This window comes from Lemur catta, chromosome 7 (genome assembly GCF_020740605.2).
Source record: "Lemur catta isolate mLemCat1 chromosome 7, mLemCat1.pri, whole genome shotgun sequence".
NCBI lineage: Eukaryota > Metazoa > Chordata > Mammalia > Primates > Lemuridae > Lemur > Lemur catta.
The window spans coordinates 67,697,534-67,718,113 of record NC_059134.1 but is presented as its reverse complement, the minus strand read 5'-3'; the positions used below and the strand labels follow the sequence as shown (position 1 = coordinate 67,718,113).

General features: G+C 42.0%; 1 protein-coding gene across 2 annotated transcripts in view; it reads right to left on the bottom strand.

The window, feature by feature from the left end:
- PARVA (parvin alpha) overlaps positions 1-20,580 on the bottom strand; it is a 145,195-nt gene that overhangs the window by 29,864 nt on the left and 94,751 nt on the right. For both annotated transcript variants that reach the window (XM_045557549.1, XM_045557550.1), the window contains exons 2-5: positions 18,732-18,821; positions 18,579-18,649; positions 14,844-14,946; positions 291-431 (exon numbers count right to left, since the gene is read on the bottom strand). In XM_045557549.1, the coding sequence (XP_045413505.1) occupies positions 291-431; positions 14,844-14,946; positions 18,579-18,649; positions 18,732-18,821 (405 nt within the window). The remainder of the gene's footprint in view (positions 1-290; positions 432-14,843; positions 14,947-18,578; positions 18,650-18,731; positions 18,822-20,580) is intronic.

Here is a 20,580-nt window from a genome sequence, read left to right as displayed (position 1 = left end):
AAGGAGTAGCTCAGTGAATATGAGTTTCCTTCCCCTCCCAATCCCACACAAGGATTCTACGGAAAGCCTTTTCATAGAAAAGAGACACTGGGTTTTGACACTTTGTTATTTTTCTCTAAGGGTATGTACGATAAGTTCTCTTTTTAAGGAAGGGAGGAGGCATCTCCCTCAAAGATAAATGAGTCTGAAACCCCCCAGAGGCTGCCAGCTTACGATGGCATCTTGGGGAGGCCACATGGTAGGGACCAAAGGTGTGGTTTCATAGTGCCATTTTCCTTTGTACAACTCACAGTCCACATTCCACTTGATGCTCCTGGGAGGAAGTTTCAGGGTTTCGTTGATCTTCTCCAGGACAGTCTGCAGTTTCTGCTTCTGAGCAATCTCTGACTGGGTGACCTCAGCAACATTCAGCTTCTCACACTCAAGTTTCTCTGGGGTGACAAGGGAAAAGAGAACAGCTGTTATCTTGGGCCACAGACAGCCCTACCTCATGCACTTACTCACTTATCCATTCGCTCGTGCACACGCGCATGCTCGTGCTTGACAGATGCATACTGAGCACCCACTACGGTAGGCACACTGCTGTCCCCTTCTTGCCTGACGCCGGCATGATTACTGTGAGAGCCTTGTGTTCCTGTCTTGAATCCCCAAATTATAAGATCCCAGGGGCATTTAAACTAGTCTGTCACGTTTCAACTCCTTTCCATCATTCTGGGTTTTTCCTTCTCCTTTTCAATCCTGCCTTCTCCAAGGATGTCTCTGTGCCCCGGCTGGAAAGCCTTCTCGGCAGAGTCAGTCAAGACCTTGTTCAAGGCATTTGGTACATCCCTGTAGTACAAAACGAACACATCAGCATTCCACACTGCTAAATGTGACCACACCCAAGCATATTTATCTGTTTTAAGTACTTTCTTTCCTTTTAAACCCACTTGGAAAGTAACTTATTTAATGTGTCATAGTTTATCAATTCTAAAGCACATATTTTCCACGTTTTAACATCCTTAAAATCAGGTTGTGTCTTATGGTGGTGGCTGCCAGCCGGGGGAAGAGTTGTCAGTCTCCACATGCATGAACTTGGTCATAGCTCTCAGTAAGATGATCACGTCTATGTCTCAGCAAGCCTACAAGAGTACCTTCAAAAAGGACAAAATAAAAATTCTAAGCAATAGGAATTTTTAGGGGCTTTCCCCTAACCATTGGGTAGCTTAACTGAAGTGATTTTTCTTTCTCAGTAGTGCTTATATATAACGGTGTGCTTTAAAATCAGTCTCCACTACGGAGAAGATTAGCATGGCTCCTGTGTGAGGATGGCATGCAAATTTGTAAAGTGTAAAAAAATAAATGAATGGTCCTTGTATGCAATGACATAACCTCTTCATACTTAAAAAAGGGCAAAACAATATAATGATTTTATTAATCTACATTCATATTTTAATCTAATATTATAAAGAACAAAACAATTTTGGACTCCTTAACAGGAAAATATATTGGCTAACACTGGAATTCATCTAAACTGTTCTCCCCAACTCATTCGTGATTGATAGAACTGACACTCTGAAACATGTTTAAAATGTCTTTTCTCCTCATGTTTAAGGACTGCCATACAAACAAATTAAATTTTACTATATGTCAATAGTTACCCTAGTGTTTACATTATTTATTTTAAGTAATAATATTCAGGGCTTATCTAAGTCAAATTCTCCTTGGGTAATTCTTTGAAGATGAGGTTGCCCACTGGAGAATGTCTGCAGGTTCTGTGGATTCATAAATCCTTTTCAGGACCTTGGTAGGGTGATCTCAAGCTATTCTTACCTGTGATGGCCTGAAATGCAATCTTTCTCTTTAGTTGCTTCAAGCCATCATTCTTTATTTCTAAAGTTCGTGGCTTTAGCAAGAATATGTCTAAATGTCTTTTTCTGGAATATCAAGCCTTGAAGAGACCTGTGTGCCTTTTCCATTTTTAGGCTGAATTCTTATACTGTATCCTTTTCTTATTGAAGAAATGACACATTGTTCCTCTCCACCCCCATTATTTCTGGATGATGTAATTATCTCTATAGAAGCAAGTAGTTTTCATCTTATATGAAACTACAAGCATTGGGTAGTGGCTGTCCAAAATGCTAGGTTAAGAAACTTCTGGTCTTATCTTGGCACAAAAGAAAAGACTGCAGAGATAGATTAATGATGAATGTCTTGGGAGTGGATTGGGTAGGTGGAGAGGAGCCACTTATTTGCTAGCCCTGTAGTATTACATCATTGTCTGCAAATTTTCATATTTATAATCTGTTGTCACTGAACTTAGAATGAATAGCTTCAGTCTCTCAGTCTGTTTTCTAGATCAATAATGTTTTTTTGCACTGTTGTCCATTTCGTTGTTTTTTAAAAATTGGTATGACATCAGAAATACACATTTGATCTCCCCTGCCTTCCCCCTTCCTGATACAGAGCTTCTAAAACCCTTGTAAGGATGATAGGAGCATCTTTTATTAAAATATTTGGTTTTTGTCCCCAGTTCCTGAAAGAGCTCTGGAGTGACAAAGGTGATAGGAGCATCTTTTGTTATTCATAAGAAGCCCCGTTCACCTACACCAGAATTTATGTTAATGAGACACCTTTGGGAAAGCCCCTAGGATGGGGGAGCTGGTTTCCAGGGGAACCAACTAAGTGATTAAAGGGTAGGAACTTTCAGTCCCTGACCCCCAACCTGTGGGGAGAGAAGAGAGGCTGAGGTTGAGTGCTGATGGCCAATGACTTAATCAATAATGTTTACCTAATGATGCCTCCATAAAAGCTCTGACCACAGGGCTACAGAGAGCTTCCTGGTTGATGCACACATTGCGGTGCTGGAGGTTGCACACCTGGAGAGGGCGGGGAAGCTCTGTGCCTCTCCCCCAAATCTTGCCCCATGCATCTCTTCCATTTGGCTATTCTGAGTTGTATCTTTTATAATAAACTAGTAAACATAAAGTGCCTTCCTGAGTTCCATGTGCCATTCTGGCAAATAATTGAATCCAAGAAAGGAGTCAAGGAACCCTCATCTATAGCCAATTGGTCAGAAGTACAGGAGGCCTAGACTTGGGATCACCATCTGAAGTGGGGACGGCCTTGTTTGTGGTCTGAGCCCTTAACCTGTGGGGGCAGCACTAACTTTGCATAGTTAGTGTCAGAATTAAATTGTAAGACTCCCGGTTGGTGTCTACAGAAAACTGGAGAATTGCTTGATGTGGAAGATCCACACGTGGTCTCAGAATTGTTGGTAGTATGAGAAACGTGGTTTTCCTTTATTGGATTTTATACCTTACCTGCTGGAGCACTCATCGTTTTTCTGTTTTCACCAATATTTTTAGATACATTCTTCTTAAAATTAAAATACTTTTTTCCTACTTTTTAGCAGCTAGCCTTTCTTATTTAGAAGAAGAGTTTTTATGGCTTTTTCTGCATTGCAAAGTTTTTAGAAAATGTAATTCTGCTTAGTCATTATGCTTTGGGTTTATCTTGTTGCTTTTAATTTTTGTTGTTAGATATTTTAGGCATTGATATTGGTATTAAGTAGATTTGGATAGAGAATAAATTGAAGTAATCCTTATTAACACATACACAGCATGTTCTTTCTCTTTCACTCCCTTTTAACAAAATGAGATTATAATATATACATTTTTTGCTACTGGCTTTTTTCCACTCAAATGTATGTCATAAGTATCTTTCTAGGTCAATACATATGGACATAACTCATTCTTTTTTAAAAACTGCATAGTATATTATAGGACTTATAACTTATTCAACCATTTCCTCGTAGATACACAGTCAGGTTATATCCCCCATTTTCCCTATTTGTAATGAAGTTGCAATAAACATTCTATGTGTTGTATGTGTGTGTATGTATTAGTAACTGATTATTGTTGGTAAAAATAAAAGCTGTTGCCGTACAGATTTTCTTCTTGTATATAGTCATCTTACCAAATCCCCTTATTAGTTCTATTATTGTTTATTTGAGTCTTTGGCATTCTCTGGATATGCAAATAAGATAAAAGACTGTTATCTCTATTTTGCAAGCATATGTCACTTATTTCAATTTTGTGACATTTTTAAATAAAGTATTTGAGAACCTCTTCGATTCCTACTCCCTTCTTTATTTTTAAGGTATTCAACCCTCAAAATTTAAGAGGCCCACTCAAATATTTCTATAGTTAAATAGTAATTTTACTCAATGTTACCAAGAGTTTAAAGATCATTTCTTTTTCAAGACTCCTGGTTTTCTTCTGTTGTTCTTTGTTGGGCTAATTTCAGCTAGCTCTATGAAAATTTTCTATTGCTTAAGTTTTATTCTTCCAGGAAATTGTTTCTCTCGTTTCCACAGTTATACAAATTGTTCATAATTAGTTTAACTTTTTATAAGTATTAGGCATGATTTTGAAATAGGATGTGATTTAGAAAATTTTCTCAGGTGGATTATTTTGTGAATCTTTCAGTTGTTTGTGTAGTTAGCAACCAAATATGCTTTTGGAGGAATCATTTTTAGAAAACAATGAAAGAATATTCAAAAAATTCTGAAGTATAAACACAGGATAGAATAAACTCAATTACTCTGAATAGTGGGAGAATTGAGATGTTCTAACATACCACCCTTCAAAGAATTAGAATATGTAGAATACTCTTTCTAGTATGAGTGATTCCTGAGTTATTTAAAAAATATTTTTGTTTCCAAATATATGAGGAGAATTAGTGTAAAACATTTTTTTTTAAATTGTATCGCAGAGAATTTTGTCTGTGTACTAATTCATTAATACTTGCTTTATGGACATAGTCAAATTTTGTTAAGTGTTCTATGTGCTTGGCTGGGCGTGGTGGGTCACACCTGTAATCCTAGCACACTGGGAGGCCAAGGCCGGGGGGGGGGGGGATCACTTGAGTTCAAGGAGTTCAAGACCAACCTGAGTAAGAGTGAGACCCCATCCCTACTAAAAATAGAAAGAAATTAGCCGGGCATGGTGGCACATGCCCGTAGTCCCAGCTACTTGGGAGGCTGAGGCAGGAGGATCACTTGAGCCCAGGAGTTTGAGGTTGCTGTGAGCTAGGCTGGAGCCACGGCACACTAGCCCAGGCAACAGAGTGAGACTCCATCGCAAAAAAAAAAAAAAAAAAAAAATGTTCCAGGTGCAGTTGAAAAGAATAATAATTCTTCAGTTTGGGGATATATTACATGTTACATGCAGATTAGTTAGAGCTGGTTAATTGTATTATCCAAAGCTTCTCCATCTTTATTAACTTTTTTCTTAATATGTCATTAAGAGAAATACGTTATAAATCTACCACTCTGACAGTGGGTTTGTCAAGTTCTTGAACTAATGATTGTCATTTTTAATTTTTACATATTTGAAACACAAATGTACATGTAAGTTTAAAATTTCTATATTTTCCTAGTGATTTTCATTTATCAAAACATAGTGACTCTGTATAGTAATGCTTTTTGCTTTAAAGTCTAATTTTCAATGTAAAAATAGTTACCTTAGTTTTCTTTTCATTAGTATTAATCTAATATATATAGTTAGTTCTACTCCTTTCCTTTCAACCATTCTGTGTCTTCATTTATTAAAACTGTCTGTTATAAATAGTATTTAGCTAGATTTTTTTTGTTATTTAGTCTGATAATCTTTGTTTTTTAAATGAATAAAATAAATTTACATTGATTGGGTTTCCCAAAACACTTGGATTCACTTCTGTCAACTTATTTTGAACTTTCTATTTATTCTGCTTTACCGATTCTCCCCAGCCCTCTTTCATCTTTGCCTCCTTTTGGATTAAGGTTTTTATTCTTTCTCATTCCATTTTCTCCCCATTATTAGTAGGGATGTTATACGCTCTGTTTCTGTTAATATTATGTTTCTCTTATTTTCTATTCACTATAGGAAGTTTATCATGCATATGTAACTTAATAAAGTCTTACTTAGTATCTTTACCCATGTACTAAGGAATACAAAGACCTCAGCACACTTTGACTCTAATCACATACTTCTTGACTTATGTGCTATTATTGTATGAGATTCTAACTCTATCTTAATTTTTTAAATTAACAAATTAGACAAATTACTGTGATTGTTTTATATTCATTTAATTATGGCTTTGATCTGCCCACCATGATCTTTGCTCACTATTGTTTACTGTATTTCAGATCTTTCTTTTGAGTTTGCCTTCTTACTATTGTATATTTTTTAGAAATTACTGAGGGTCAGTTGGTAGTAAAATGTCTTGGTTTATGTGTGTTGAAATGTCTTTATTTTTTCCTTGCTTTTTAAAGCTTAGTTTTTTTGCTGGGTATAAATTTAAAGTTGACAATGTTTTTCAATACTTTGAATATATCCTTTCAATATCTTTTGGCTTTTATTTTTCCTTGTGAACAATATCTTTCCTCTCTGCTTTTAATCATGTGTTTGTATTCAGTGTTCTTAAGTTCCACTGTAAATTGTGTAAGTATAGACCTCTCTCTCTTTATCCTGTTTGGGAGTCACTGAGCTTCCTGAATCTGAGGATTCATGTCTTTCATCAGTTCTAGAAAATTCTCATTCATTATGTCTTTAAATATTTACTATTCTCCATTCTTTTTTCTTTTCCTTCTAGAATTTCAATTAACCATACGTTGGATCTACTTAGAATAACCTCTATGTTTTTAAATTTTGCTTCTCATTTTCTACCCTCTTGTCTTTCTGTACTGCATTCTGAGTAATTTATTCAGTGGTATCTTCTAGTTTGTTAATTTCTTCTTCAGCTGTGACTAATCTATTGAGGTTTCTAATTTCATTATTACCTACTTTTTTCATTTATAGAAGTTTTATTTGTTTCTTTTTCACATCTACATGTCCAGTTTTGATAGTTTCTTAACCTTTTATCATCTTTTAAATAGTCTTTTAAAAAATTTATTTTGGCATATAAACATAGTTATTTTACAATCTATAACTAAATAATTTCTAATATTTATAGTATTTGTGGGATACATTTATAGGGTATTGTTTCTGTTGACAATGCTCATGGTGGTTTGCTACTCATGTCTTTGGTTTCTGATTTTTGAGCTCAGATTTCTTGGAACTTTAACTCTGGGAGTTCTCTGTGGCCTGGGTTTAGAGTTCATTCTTCTTTAAAGGAAGGACATATGTATGCTTCTGCCTTGGAGCACTATTAACTGGGACAATTTTTAACTAAACTTTCAACTTGGAGTTTTTAAAGCCACATTAAGTAGTATGAATCCTAGCCCTAAATCTGTGTGAGTACAGACTTTTGATAAGGAATTATCAGGGTCAGACTTTTTTTTGTTCCATTCACATCCAAGGCTGAGATTATTTATCCTTACTGCCTCCTTCTGTGGGACAAGATTTTCTAGTTTACTCACTGAAAGTGTTGCCCTTCTGAGACCCCGGCTTTATTCAGGAGTCTCTGATCCAACCCCCCTGTTTTGCTCAGACTTCACCCAGGCTTTGTCTCCTGACCGTGTACGTGTGACCCTTTAAGCCTCAGGCTATCGGCCACTAGGAATTATAGGCTATTAGGAATTAGCACTTATCTCCCTGGATTTATACTTCCTTGTTTTTGGAATCAGAAGAATTTCCTTCCTTGTCACACCAGTTTAGCCATGCCATACCAAAGTATGTTTTCAAAGGTTTATCCAGATTCTTAGTGTTCTGCACCAAGATCTGCCTGTACATCTAGTCAGCCTTAAAGCTGAAAACAAAAACCTATTATTATATTAACTAGAACCTCTAACACACTTCTAATAGTGGTAACAGTCATTATTTCTGACTTGTTTCTAATATCACATCTTTGATATTTCACTACTTAATATTTTTTTTATCATGTTTAGGTAGATTTTCTTCCTATTTTACTTGGAATGGCTGTGGAAATGTTTCAAATATTATTTAACATCTACTGATAGATTAATTTCTGTATTGCTCTTGAAATATACATATGCACTCACTGTGAAAATTGTCTCCCCTTCTCCACTGCAGTCCCAAGTTCCCCAGTCCCACTCCATGAGACAGTTTATTGTGACTATTATCAGAAATATTCTATACATACTCAAGCATTAGATGTGTCCCTTCACTCACACACACACACACACACACACACATACACACAGTGGCATACTATATACATGGTTCTGCACTATACTTTTTTCTACTTAGGAAGACATTTTAAAGAGCTTTTCTACTATTTATAGATAAAAGAAAAATAACAAAAAACTTCCATCTAAGTTTTGAGTTTTTCAGAGATAGAAAATACCTCTTCCAGTTTAAGAATAACAGTATATATCATTTTCGACAATCCTAAAACCAATGACTATTCCAGCAGGAAGACATAGAGCAGCGCTGTCCAGCAGAATTTTCTCTGATGGAAATGTTCATTTTTTTAATTGTCCAGTATGGTAGCCACTAGCCACATTTGGCTATTGAGTGCTTGAAACATAACTAGTGAGACTGAGGAAATGAATTTTTAATTTCAATCATTTTTAACAGCTGCATGTGGTTAGTGGTTACTGAATTGGACAGCTCAGCCACATAGGTTTTATATAAGCCATATGGGTGGTTTACAGAAGAATGATCTGAGTGACAGATATGTTTTAGTGGTAGAATGAAGACTGGAACTCGGATCTGTCTCTTCATTCCTGCTCCAATTTTAGCATAGCTGCTAGTTCAGCCCAAGCACTTTGGGGCATGGACAAGTGACCCTCAAAGCCAATATGATGCTGCTGCTCCTCGTGGGGTTCGTGGAGTCACCCCCATTCAACATCCACCAGGTAGAGCCAGCCTGGTTTACTCCAGCTGCTCATTCCTTACATTGCTAGGTCCTTTCAAGCTCTTCCCACCCATACTGTCATTCCTCTAGTTTGACACCATCATTACTGCACGAGGAAGTGCTCTGCTGGCATTTCCTCCACTGTCCCTAAGCACCCTGCCTACTGCTCCTGTTATCTTCCCAAAGCTTCATTTCTGATCATGTTGCTTGGCTCATAAGCCATCCCTAGTTACGACTGTCCAACTAATATAGCCTAAAACTTAGTTCATGGTCCTCTATAATGTGGGCCTCATCTTCTTTCTTTATTTTAAACAAACTTTTCATTTTAGAATGGCTTTTAGATTTATAAAAAAGTTACAAACATACTATAGACAGTGCCAACATACCCTGAATCCATTTTCCCCCCATTGTTAACATCTAACATTACTATGGTACATTTGTCACAGCTAATTATGTATGACACTGGCACACAGCTGTTAACTAAACTCCATCCTTTATTCGGATTTCATGAGTTTTTCCCAGTTGTCCAGGATACCACTTCTATTCATGTCTCCTTAGTTTCTTCTGTTTTTCATACTTTTTGTTTTTTTTCATGACCTTGACAGTTTTGAGGAGTGCTGGTCAATGTTTCCTATGTTCTTCTCAGGGGTAGACTGGGGTTATGGGTTTGGGGAAGGAAGATCACAGAGGTGAAGAGCCCTTTCGTCACCCCTCCCTCCCCCACACCCCCTCCTCACTTGCAAACCCTAATTGTGGGAAGCCCATCACTAAGCTCAGTCCACTCCAGGGCTGGGGAGTGAACTCCCACCTCCTTGAAGGGGTTGGATCTACATCAAGTCTTTGGAATTCTTTTGTAAGGAACAGTTGTCTTTTCACTCCCAGTTATTTATTTGTTTATTCAGTTATCTACATTGGTATCAACTTTAGTATATTTATTTTAGGCTTTGGGTTATAATCCAATACTATTGTTATTCTTTTCATTTTTCCTCAAATAATTCCAACTTTGGCCATTGGAACTCTTTCAGGTTGGTCCTGGACACTTTCAATGTGTGGCTCCATATATATATATATATATATATATATATATTTTTTTTTTTTTTTTCTCAGCATTTCTTTTTGGCTGATTCTATTCCCTGCCCCAGGCTCAGAATTAGTCATTTCTCCAAGAAGGCCTGGCTTCACTGGTTGGAGATTGGTGTGACCTAGGAGCTGGGTGTCATCGTCCTTGTCAGCCACACGTCCCACCACACATCCCACTCAGCCAACCCTGGCACTTACTCCTGTCTCTACACCATTCTCCCTCCACTAACATCAAAATCAATGGAGGCTTCCCGGCAACCTTCTGTCATGCTGGCTAGAATGTTCTTTTCCTTCCTGCTCTTTCCTTACGGCCCCTTCAGAATCCTCCCTCTCTCCTGAAACCTTCCCCAAACTCCTACTTGATCTCTCACAGCACTTTGTACTTTCAGGCTGTGAGTCACCTAAGATAGCTATTAATATACACCTAAACTCAGTGGTTAGCATATAGCAAACCCAATGGCTTTTGCTTAGGGGATACTATTTGACTAGATTAAGATGAGAGTAAGATGCACCCTTTAGGGTTTATCAGGGAAAAGGAAAATTACACACACATACACACAAAACCAAACCACTCTCCTACAGAACTTGTATGCCCAAGGGACCCTTCTTGTTCTTAGGCTTGAAGAAGAGATCTTGTTTAAGTCACATGTTCTTGTAAAAACCAGAAGATAGAGCCCTGTAACCTTATGACTCACATCTCTGAAAACAGGTCTGTTCTGTTCCCAGTACATGCACATGTTCAAAAATAAGGATCAGTTGACTAAAACATACCATGAGGAAACTCACACAGACATCCCAAGTTAGGAAACCTAAATAAGAAACAGGCAGTGGAGAGGGGGAAAAAAAAAGGCAGTGGCTCATGTTCAAATGAAATGATGAATTATGTTGAACAGGCATCTTGCTGGAATTACTTATCTCCTGTCTCTCTGACTCAGTCGTGTCTATTGCCTAAGTGTCAGGGATGCAAATAGTACAGGCTGACCATAAACACACCTGCATAACTGAGATGTTGGGAAATGTGTTCTAACTTTGGATGACTTTGTTTGTGACTTTCTTGTTGGTGCCATGGGGTTGGAGTATGCTCTGGGGGAACTGAGCATGTTGCCTCCCTTGATCACCCTGGAAGTGGGTAATCCTGGGCAAGAAATGGATCTTTTGCATGGGTTGGGGAGGAACATCCTCCCCATTCTGGGGCTGGGAAACTTTTGTTCTGAGGTGCGAAAGGGGCCAGAGCGGGCAGCATCTGATGTTTCCACAACAATGACACTAATAGCACAGGAAAAGGGCCAGTGTCAGGAGGAACGGCCCCACAGCAGAGGCGGCTGTACCTTCTGGTCTCTCTGGATGATGCTCACACCCCTTCCCTGAGCTCCTGGCCCACCTGTAGCTGCAGGCAGCCCCCAGCACACTGACGGCCCTCTCCGTCCCGAGGCTCTCTCCTTTGACTCCACAGGAGAACAACCTGAAGTTTGTTATTTCCTGCACAGGCAAGTCTCAACCACAGAGCAATACAAGCTGTAGCATAAATGCCCTTGCCGCCCTGTCTTGGGAAGGTGATTTTGAGATGTGCTGTCACCTGGTTTCTCAGAGAGCCCAGCTACAGGCCCTGGCTAAAACAGAGCTGCTGTTCTTATTAACATACTCAATCGGCATTTCTCTTTTCTCCTCTTACTTTCTCCACTTGGTTATTTGTACTTTCTAAGATCACCTCCCATAAGCTTCCTCCACCCAAGTCCTTGTCTCAGCATCTGCTTTTAGGAAAACCTAAACTAAGATCTGCCAGGGCAGGTGGAAAGACCCAGAAAACAGGCAGCAATAGGGCAGCTGGATTAGGCAGCTAAGAAAGAAGGACTGGGGAGAGGCTGTTCCAAGAGAACGTACCAGAAATGCCTGGGGACTCTGAGAAGGGCTATGTTCCTGCCAGCAGAGGAGACACTGCTGTAAGCAAGAAGCATGTGGCCACACAGAGGTGAGCCAGGCCCGCTGCTGCCCCCCACAGAGCTCACAATCAGAGAACACCCAGCCAGTCCTTGTCAGCCAAGGCCACCTGGCATCTCAAGGATGCCCACCTGTTCAGGCTTTCAGCACAACTATGAAACACACACAACCCTCTGCCAAGAGATGCCTGCCTCAGCATCTTGCTCCCTTCTGCTTCTAGGTTCTGAGTCTTTGCTCTATAGTGTCGTGAGCACAGCTTCCTGGGTTCCATACCCTTCCCTGTGCTGTTGGACTACTGGAGGCCCCTATGCCATCTCCATCATCTTCTAAGTGCCGATGTTTCATAGTTTACTAATGTCAAGGTCAGCCTTCTCCAACTTCCTTGCCCAACCAACTCAGTATTAAGGAGGCCTGAGCCTTAGTGCAGTTGGACGCTGAACTTCTGGAAATGACCGTGCCTGATTCATCTTAGTACCACCAGGTGAGAGCGCTCTGTCTAGCAACAGAGGTGTGATTATTTATGCTGCAGAGAACAAGTTAAAAACACTCACTAATATGCCCAAATCTTGATATCTAAATACCTTTCTCTCATAAAAGAAATCAGGTCTCCCTGGAGAAGTGGTTGATTCCAGGACTGGCGTAAGGAAAATACACGATGGTCCTGGAGTATCTTATGGTGTGAGAAGGTAAGGAAGTGCTGAGAAAGGAAACATGGGGCAGAAAAAAAGCAACTGTCCAGGAGCCAACCTAACAATGGCCAAAGCTAGAAGTAGATGAGCAAAAATGTGAACAGTTATAGTACTAGGTTAAAACCCAGAGTATAAAATAAATATCCTTATGTCCATAGTGATCTAATTAAATAACTGAATGAATAAATACATGGGAATGACAACATAACTCTTCCTTTTAGCAGAATTCCAATTAATAAATGCAGGAGGAATAAAGAGATAATCACCATTGGACACTACCATAACAATTGCAGCAGACGCGTTCCACCAGTGGATGCTAAAACTAGTGGGAGAAGTTTAAGGAGAAACAGGGTATTTGTATGGTCTCGAAGTATCTCTCCTCAAATAAATTAATTACAAAGAGAAAAAAACAGTAACTTTACAGTGAAGAAATCTAGTAGCTACTACCTTAACCACGTGATTGAGGTTAACATGATCAGAGATAAGAAAAATGGTCTAGGGGAACTCAAGGTCAGATGGGTCACTCAAAACTCTGCCTCCAGAGTGATCCCTCCCAGGAGCTCCTGATACATATTTTCACTGCAAACTGGTTCTGTCCACCTGGGTGTCCTGCCTATAGGTTTTAAATGTGTATGTCCAGCCTTAGACCTTTAAGTTTAGGCTCTAAACTTAACTTTACAAAAGCAGCATCACCTCCGTAGTGAATCACCATTTCAACGTGAAGGTTGAGACTGGAAATAATCTAATCTGATTGTGCGTGATGCCTGACTTGGCATCACATGCAATACGACACTGGACTGTTTTGTAACCGTTCCCAGAGGCAAGATTACTCCATGACCATGTTCCATTACCCCATGGCCACGTTCCACCTTTGCTTTGAAAGATTAGAATAGACCATTTCAACAGTTCCAGGTCCTGAGTAGAAAATCTGCTGGAGAAGTGAAACGCTGTAGTCACCCAGCTTATCCACATCTACTGTGTGCCAAACCTTTTTCATTTTCTCTCTGTGTTCAGTTGGAGTTTACAAACCTTCAAATATCAACACTCATTAATATTGATGGCTGAGTACCAAATCAGTTTAGCTTCCTAGAAATTACCAGAATTTATACTAGCCCTTCATTAAGTGCTAGGCAACATGTGCTAGACAACCTGATAGTGCTGGTGAAACCTGGGAAAATCAATAAGACGTGGTTCTTGCCCTTGAGAAGCCCACGTGCATATATGTAAACAGCTAGAAGCAACATGGAAGGTCTTTGTGGCATGTAAATATATATATTCCCTCATACGCACAGAGAGGGGGAGAAACAGAGGAGTATATGACTGCAAATAGCACGGGCAAAGGTACAGGGGTGTTGATACGCATGGCCTATGTAATAACGCAGCAGTGGTACACATAAAAATAGTAAAACCAACAACAATGATGATTGATAGACATTCACTGGGCATTTACTATGTGTCAGGCACTATTCTGAGCACTTTACACGTGTTACCACACTGTGTGAGCCACATGTGTGGGAGAGGCCGGAGGTGAGGCTGAAAAGGATGGGGGTCGGATGATGAAATGTTCTGAATGCTGTGCCAAGGGGTCTGGACTTTGTCCGGCAGGAGAGAGCCACTGAGCGTTAGCAGGAAGTGCTGGCAAGATTGGACTTGTGGTTTAGAATGCTTCCTCGGCTAGCTGTGTAGGGAATATGGTGGTGGTGAGTTTGGAAGGTTTTCAATAGTTCAGGTGAGTGACAATGGCAGAGAATACGGATTCGGAAGAGGTTTTTGAGCAAGAAGATATGGGCCTAGGTGACGCCCCATATACATGGGGGCAGGTGGCAAGGCGGAGGGGAGGGGATTCTATTAATTCAGAGGTGAAGAAACAGCTTTCTCTTCCCTTTGGCCTTACATTTTCACATGAACAGCTGTGAAGTGACCCAGGGAAGAACACGCACACACACATACACACAGGTCCATAGGTTACAGAGGTCTAAAAGTGCATACTCGCACCCCGACATGGAAATACACCAACAAAGGCCACAAGTGCACAATTTTCTGGAGAGGACGAGATGTGTTTTCCAGCTGTACAGTAGGGTCTTTTCATTTACCCAACTGATGACCCTTGGCCGCTAGAAGGACAGGCCCATCAAATCATCAGGATTCCCTCTGCAATTCACTCATGAGAAACAACAGATTCTAAGAGGACATCTAAAGCCTTCATTGATCTGTTATCTCATAATCTACACATTCATAGTCCCTTCCCAGGTAAGCTGCTATGAACTGACAGTAACTCTACAGCTAGGAGTAGGTGATCCATCCATCCAGCTGCAGGTCAAAGACATCCACTGCAACACTCAATTCTCCTCCTACCAAAAAGCTTCTGCAGGACTTGTCCATCATATAAATCTTCAGCCAGGTCTTTCACGATGATTCTTTCTCCAACCAACACATCATTAATCCAGTCAATTAATACCTAGACAGAGAGCAAGAGTAAGAGTTATGGGATATTTTATTATAGACCAGTTTTCTTATCTTGAACAATTAAAATCTAAATGAACTTCAGATTTTAAAAGCAGCAGAACTATCCACATGACCCAGGGAGTGTGAGCGCCAGTAGCCCTGTTAATTTTCAGGTGCATGCCTTTCTAGTGATGGTGGCACCAGTGTCCCTGCTAATCTCTTCTGGCCCCACCATTCCTTACCATAATGCAAGTAACATTCACAGTGTGTGGCTGTGTGGCTTTGTGCCAGGCAAAGGGATGGGCTTTGGAGCTATACAAACTGGTTGAAATCCAGCTCTACCCACTAACTGGTTGTGTGCGTGTGCTCTTCTGTGACCTATGGACTTGTGTGTGGGTGGGTGCATGCACTCCCCTGTGATCTGTCAATCTAAGGCAAGCGAGTTATCTTTTCTGTTTCCCATCTGTCTCCTATATTAGGTGGTGAAAAAGTATTAATATTACCTATGGCAAAGGCCAAATATTCAATGAAATGCAGATCTTATTAATCAATAAAGCAGTCTCCCATTATGACATCTACAAGGTGGTTATTGTCACTCCCATGTTCTGGAGGGTTAATCAGCACGGAAGTAAACAGGTTTACCCAAGGTCACAGAGCTAACGAGGGGTGGAGACAGGAGCAGAACCTTCATTCTTGCTCTAAATTTAGCAACATCCTCCTCTCCAAGCCAAGACACTTCTCATGGGGTCGGTGCAGTCCCCTTTCTCATTTCTCTCTTAGCAGCTGTCACGACCTGAAGCCTACTGTGCGCCTGGCATTGAGCGGCAGCACTGTGAGAATACCTTTCAGTTAACCCACACCACACTCCTGAGAGAATGGATCATTATCTTCATTTTTCAGGTAAGAAAACTAAAACTTGTACACAGTTGTCCCTCGCCATCCAGGGAGACAGGCTTCAGGACCCTCATGGATACCAAACTCCGTGGACGCTCAGGTCCCTTACGTGTAAAACAGTGTAGTATTTGCACAGAACCTATGCATATCTTTGATGTACTTAAAATCATTTGTAGATTACTTATAATACCTAATACAGTGTAAATGCCATATAAATAGTTTTATGCTGTATTTTTGTTTTTATTTGTACTATTTTTTGTTGTATTATTTATTTTTTCTGAATATTTTTTGTCTGGTTGATTGAATGCACAGATGTGGAATCCATGGATATGGAAGGCCAACTGTAGTGCCTTTTAAATATTTTCTGTTTATTAAGATATTATATATACACAATCAAAATTGGTAAATATATTATAGATTTGATTTTTAAGTATACAGTGACAAGTTTTGGTCATTATACACAGTTCTACAACCCCCACCGCAATGAAGATACAGATCAGTCCCCTCACCCTAAGATGCTGGCTTAGGTCCCTGCACCCTCAATCCCTTCCCCTGACCACAGGCCTCAGGGAACCACTACAGTTTTGCCCTGTCTCTAGTTTCCTATAAACAGAATCATATAGAACATCATCTTTTGTGTTTAACTTATTTGCCTTAGCATAAATGCATGGCTTTTATAACACAGGCAGCACTTCCATCCTGGGATGGGCCGAGCATGGAGCATGGGGGCTTCACAGCACATCGGTCCACTGTCCCAAGGCAGGATACTACCATACCAGGCACTGCCTCGTATCCAATACGGTCAGACCCAGTCTCCGTCCTGGAGAGGCTCCCCCGCAAGCTGGGAGTGGGCAGGAATGAGGAGAGCTTCCAGAAAGGCTTATGTTTGTTTTTTGAGCCGGGGTCCTGCTATGTCACCCAGGCTGGAATGCTACTCACAGGTGTGATCACAGCTCACTGCAAGCCTTGAAATCCTGGGCTCAAGCAATCCTCCCGCCCCAGCCTTCCGAGTAGCTGGGACTACAGGTACGTGCTACCATGCCCAGCTCCTGAGAAGACTCTTAAAAAAAGACTTGGAGTTGACCAGGAAGGGCAGGATTTCATGGTGGTCAGAGTAGCCTAGATGTGGAAGTGCAGAGGTGGCCCGCGCTGTGATGCTGTGCCTTTGCACCGCACCACGGAGCTCAGGCTGGTGTATAGCAGTTCACGTCTCCCATTTTCCACTCCCTGAAACTGGGCCCAAGTGCAGGTCTGCGTCTGGGAGATCAGTGCTGACGCCTGAACTGTTTGGAGCCTGCCCTGACCTTGTCTTCACCCTCGGAGGTCTCCTGGGCAAGTAGTGGCATGCCCGTTCCAGCACGGTGAGTGCCCTCTCACAGGACAAGCAGGGGGCCAGCCCCATTGCCAGCACCCTCAGAGAGGTACGATGGCAGGCAGAGCCCCGACCTGCAGCTGTTCCACCTTCTCCTGGCACAGCAACACGAGGGCTCAGGGGCACACTGGGCCAGGGCAGCACAGACTGTAGCAGCAAATGGCCAGATGCTCACACGCGCAACCCAGCCCACCTTCTTTCTCTAGACTCAGGCAGGGAACAGACAGAAGGGACATTTATACATCTGAAAAGACTATCCTCAGTCCCTAGTGAGGTGGCCCAACTCTCAAGTGGGTTTGCTCCACCGAGGAGCCCTCGACCGTGGGGGCAATACTGCTGAACAGCCTGGCTGCTTTTGAGATTCCTACCCATCCACATACCCTGCTTCTTCCTCCCCTCCTCGCTCCAGTGTTTATTAAATACCTGCTATATGTGACATCCCGGCTGAATTCTGGGGGTACAATGAAACAATAGATGGTCTCTCACTCCAGGAAGCTCGCCATTTGGCAAAGGAGAGAGAGAAGCATATGAGTAGCTAGACAGGGACCACAGCAGCAGGGAGGGCCTGAGCGACGGCACTGGAGTTGAGAGCAGGCAGAGGCATGCTGGTCAGAGGGCTCTGCATGAGCAAGGCGGGCGCGGCGTGCTGGGAGCAAGCACAGGCTGGTGGGCTGAGCAGGTCTGGTGTCCCTGTGTTGCCAGGTGACGGCCGATCTGAGGTTCAAGAGGCAGCTAGAGCACGGACCCCAAACACCACCCTAGGAGTGTGGGCTGTGACCCGCAGGGGACGGGAGACTACAGACAAGTCTTGAGCAGGAAAATGACACACCAGATTTGCACTGGCAACGAATCACTCTGACATCCAGTGCCTTTCTGTCTTAAGTGCAGCTTGGTGAAGTTGAAGAGGAAGACAGGAACAGTTTTGGAGGGGTGACTGCATGCCTGCCACTGTGCAGGTACGTTAGGCACAATATCTCAGCTAATCTCCTTTATTTCTGTTTGAATTCTATCTCTTCCACTCAGCTATGACCATAAACAAACCACTTTGGCTATTCTGAGACTCAGTTTCCTCATCTGTACAATGGGTGTGATACCGATTCCTACTCCACAGGGTGCTTCTGAGGGGCCTTGAGAAAGGCAGTGGGAGGACTCTGTGCTCTGAGATCTGCCCCGTGAGCCCCCCTGTGCTGACCTCTCTGGTGTTTATGACCAACGCCATGGGTTGGGCATTCACTGCGTGCTACGCTCACACAACCTGTTAAATTTTAGATGGCTGTCTCCTGGGCCACTGGGACATTTCATTTTGAGTGGCCCACGGGGCACCTGCACAGAGCAGGTGGTCTGTGAGACACCTGCAACCCATCCTAATTTCTTCTTACCTTCATCAGTTCTTGAAGTTTGGGGTCACTGCGTGAGTTTGGATCCACCATCGTTCGTACTTCATTCTCCTCTTTAAAAAGAAAAGGAATTCAGTGGGGGTGGTTACACTCGAGAGTGCAAAGCAAATGCAAAGAGACAAGAGGCACAGTTACCCAGCATCGTGTCCTCGGGGTCCAGCTCGAAGGGGATTGGGCTGAGGGGCAGGTTGATAGCATTCATTCCCTCCTCCTGAAGCTCGGAGACTGAAAGAAAAGGGAGAGCCGGGTCACGTGTCACCGACCGATGGCAGGGGCTGGATCACTATAACAAGCGTGTTCAATATCGATATGGAGGAAAAACCACTGCGGTTAGATTACAGCCGTTACTCAGCCTACAGTCAATTCATGGCCTCGCCTTGCTGAAAGGACCTAATTGTCCCCTTAATCTCACCTCTTCCAACTGTCACCCCACTCGATTTCCTTAGAGAAACTGGGAGGTCTTAACAGCACAGAAATCTGCCTCCTCTCAGAAAAGATTTTGGAATAAACAGGAACAAGGTGGGAGACCAACTTCTTTCTGAAGTCTAGCCTTCTGCCTGCCTCTCGGCCTCCTGGCTGGGGCCCAGGGATACAGAGTGACTATTGACGGGATGGGAGAGGTCACCAGTTTGAGGCTGTGTGTGCATTGTAAGTCGTTTCCATCCTCTGTTCAACCCTCCTCTGACTTCTCTCCGGGTTTGGTTTCCTGAGGTCCTTTTCCAATTATCCAGCCTCCCTCCTTTCTCTACCCAACCGCAGCTGCTGCTCAGAAATGCCTCTGTCCCGGCCTCTTCGGATCTAAGGAGCTGTGGGCCCTGCAGCCAGGCGCCTCACCTCTCTAGGCCTGTTTCCTCAGCTGGAAATGAGGAGCTGGACTGCATGATCAGAAAGTTCTTGGACAGTGTTCGAATCATAGAAATCTATATTCCACCTTCCTCAAGAAAAACAGAAAAAGGTCATTGACCCCTGAAGACCACCAGCCCACTCTGTTCCAAGTACCCAGCCCCCACAAGGAGCCTTAGCACAAAAGAATTCCTGCCACAAAACCAGTTGTACGAACATACTTGATGAGTGCTGACCTTGGATTACCCCTCCTAAAAGCAGTGACTTAAATCCCCTTACTTTTTGCCAATTAAGCACAGAAAGGCCATTTTCCCAGAAGGCGCTGGTCACCAAGAGGTTCTTAAAGAGTTGATATGGCAGCTGCAATCAACCTGAACGAAAGCAACATCCCATCTTTCCATTTTATTTTTTATTGACTTTGGCCTCACCAGTTGCCAGCATAGACTTGTAAGAACTCTTGAGCACAAGGCAGCCCCTTACAAAGAGTTCTTTCATATCAGCAGACACACTGATAGTTGCAGTTGGACAGGGCGGAGACTGCCAAACAAAGACAGTGAAACACAAGCTACCCTAAAGAGACAAATCTCACATGGTGAGGCTGGTACTTAGTCCTTTTGCAGTGGGCCTTTGATATTCACATAGGACATTAGCTAGTCACCATCCTGAATTTCCAAATTCACACACACCCACCATTCCACAGAATTCTCCTCCATAAAACATAACAAAAAATCGTTTAAGCTTTGAAGGTATCACTCATATTTTTCTAAGTATGGGATTGCATTTGTTTTCCAGCTAAGAACAACTGCTTCCTTAGACTTCTATAATTTCTTCTAATGTCTCTCCTAGAACTATCAGTTTGCTTTTTTTTCCAGGCTATTTCTCACAAAGAAGCACAATTTTCATTACTTTGTTAACAAGCACTGCTGTGCGTGCAATGGGCAGTGGAAATAGCGACATGCTTAAATGTGGATGCAAGGCCAGGCTTACCGGCCACTGAAGACACTTGCTCCTGCTCTGGAGTTTCTCCCCTGTAGCTATAGTTTTCCCCTTGGGTCTACATTATCCAACACAGTAGCCACTAGCCATGTGAGCTATTTAAATTTCTGTAAATTAAAAATTCAGTTCCTCAGTTGCACCAATC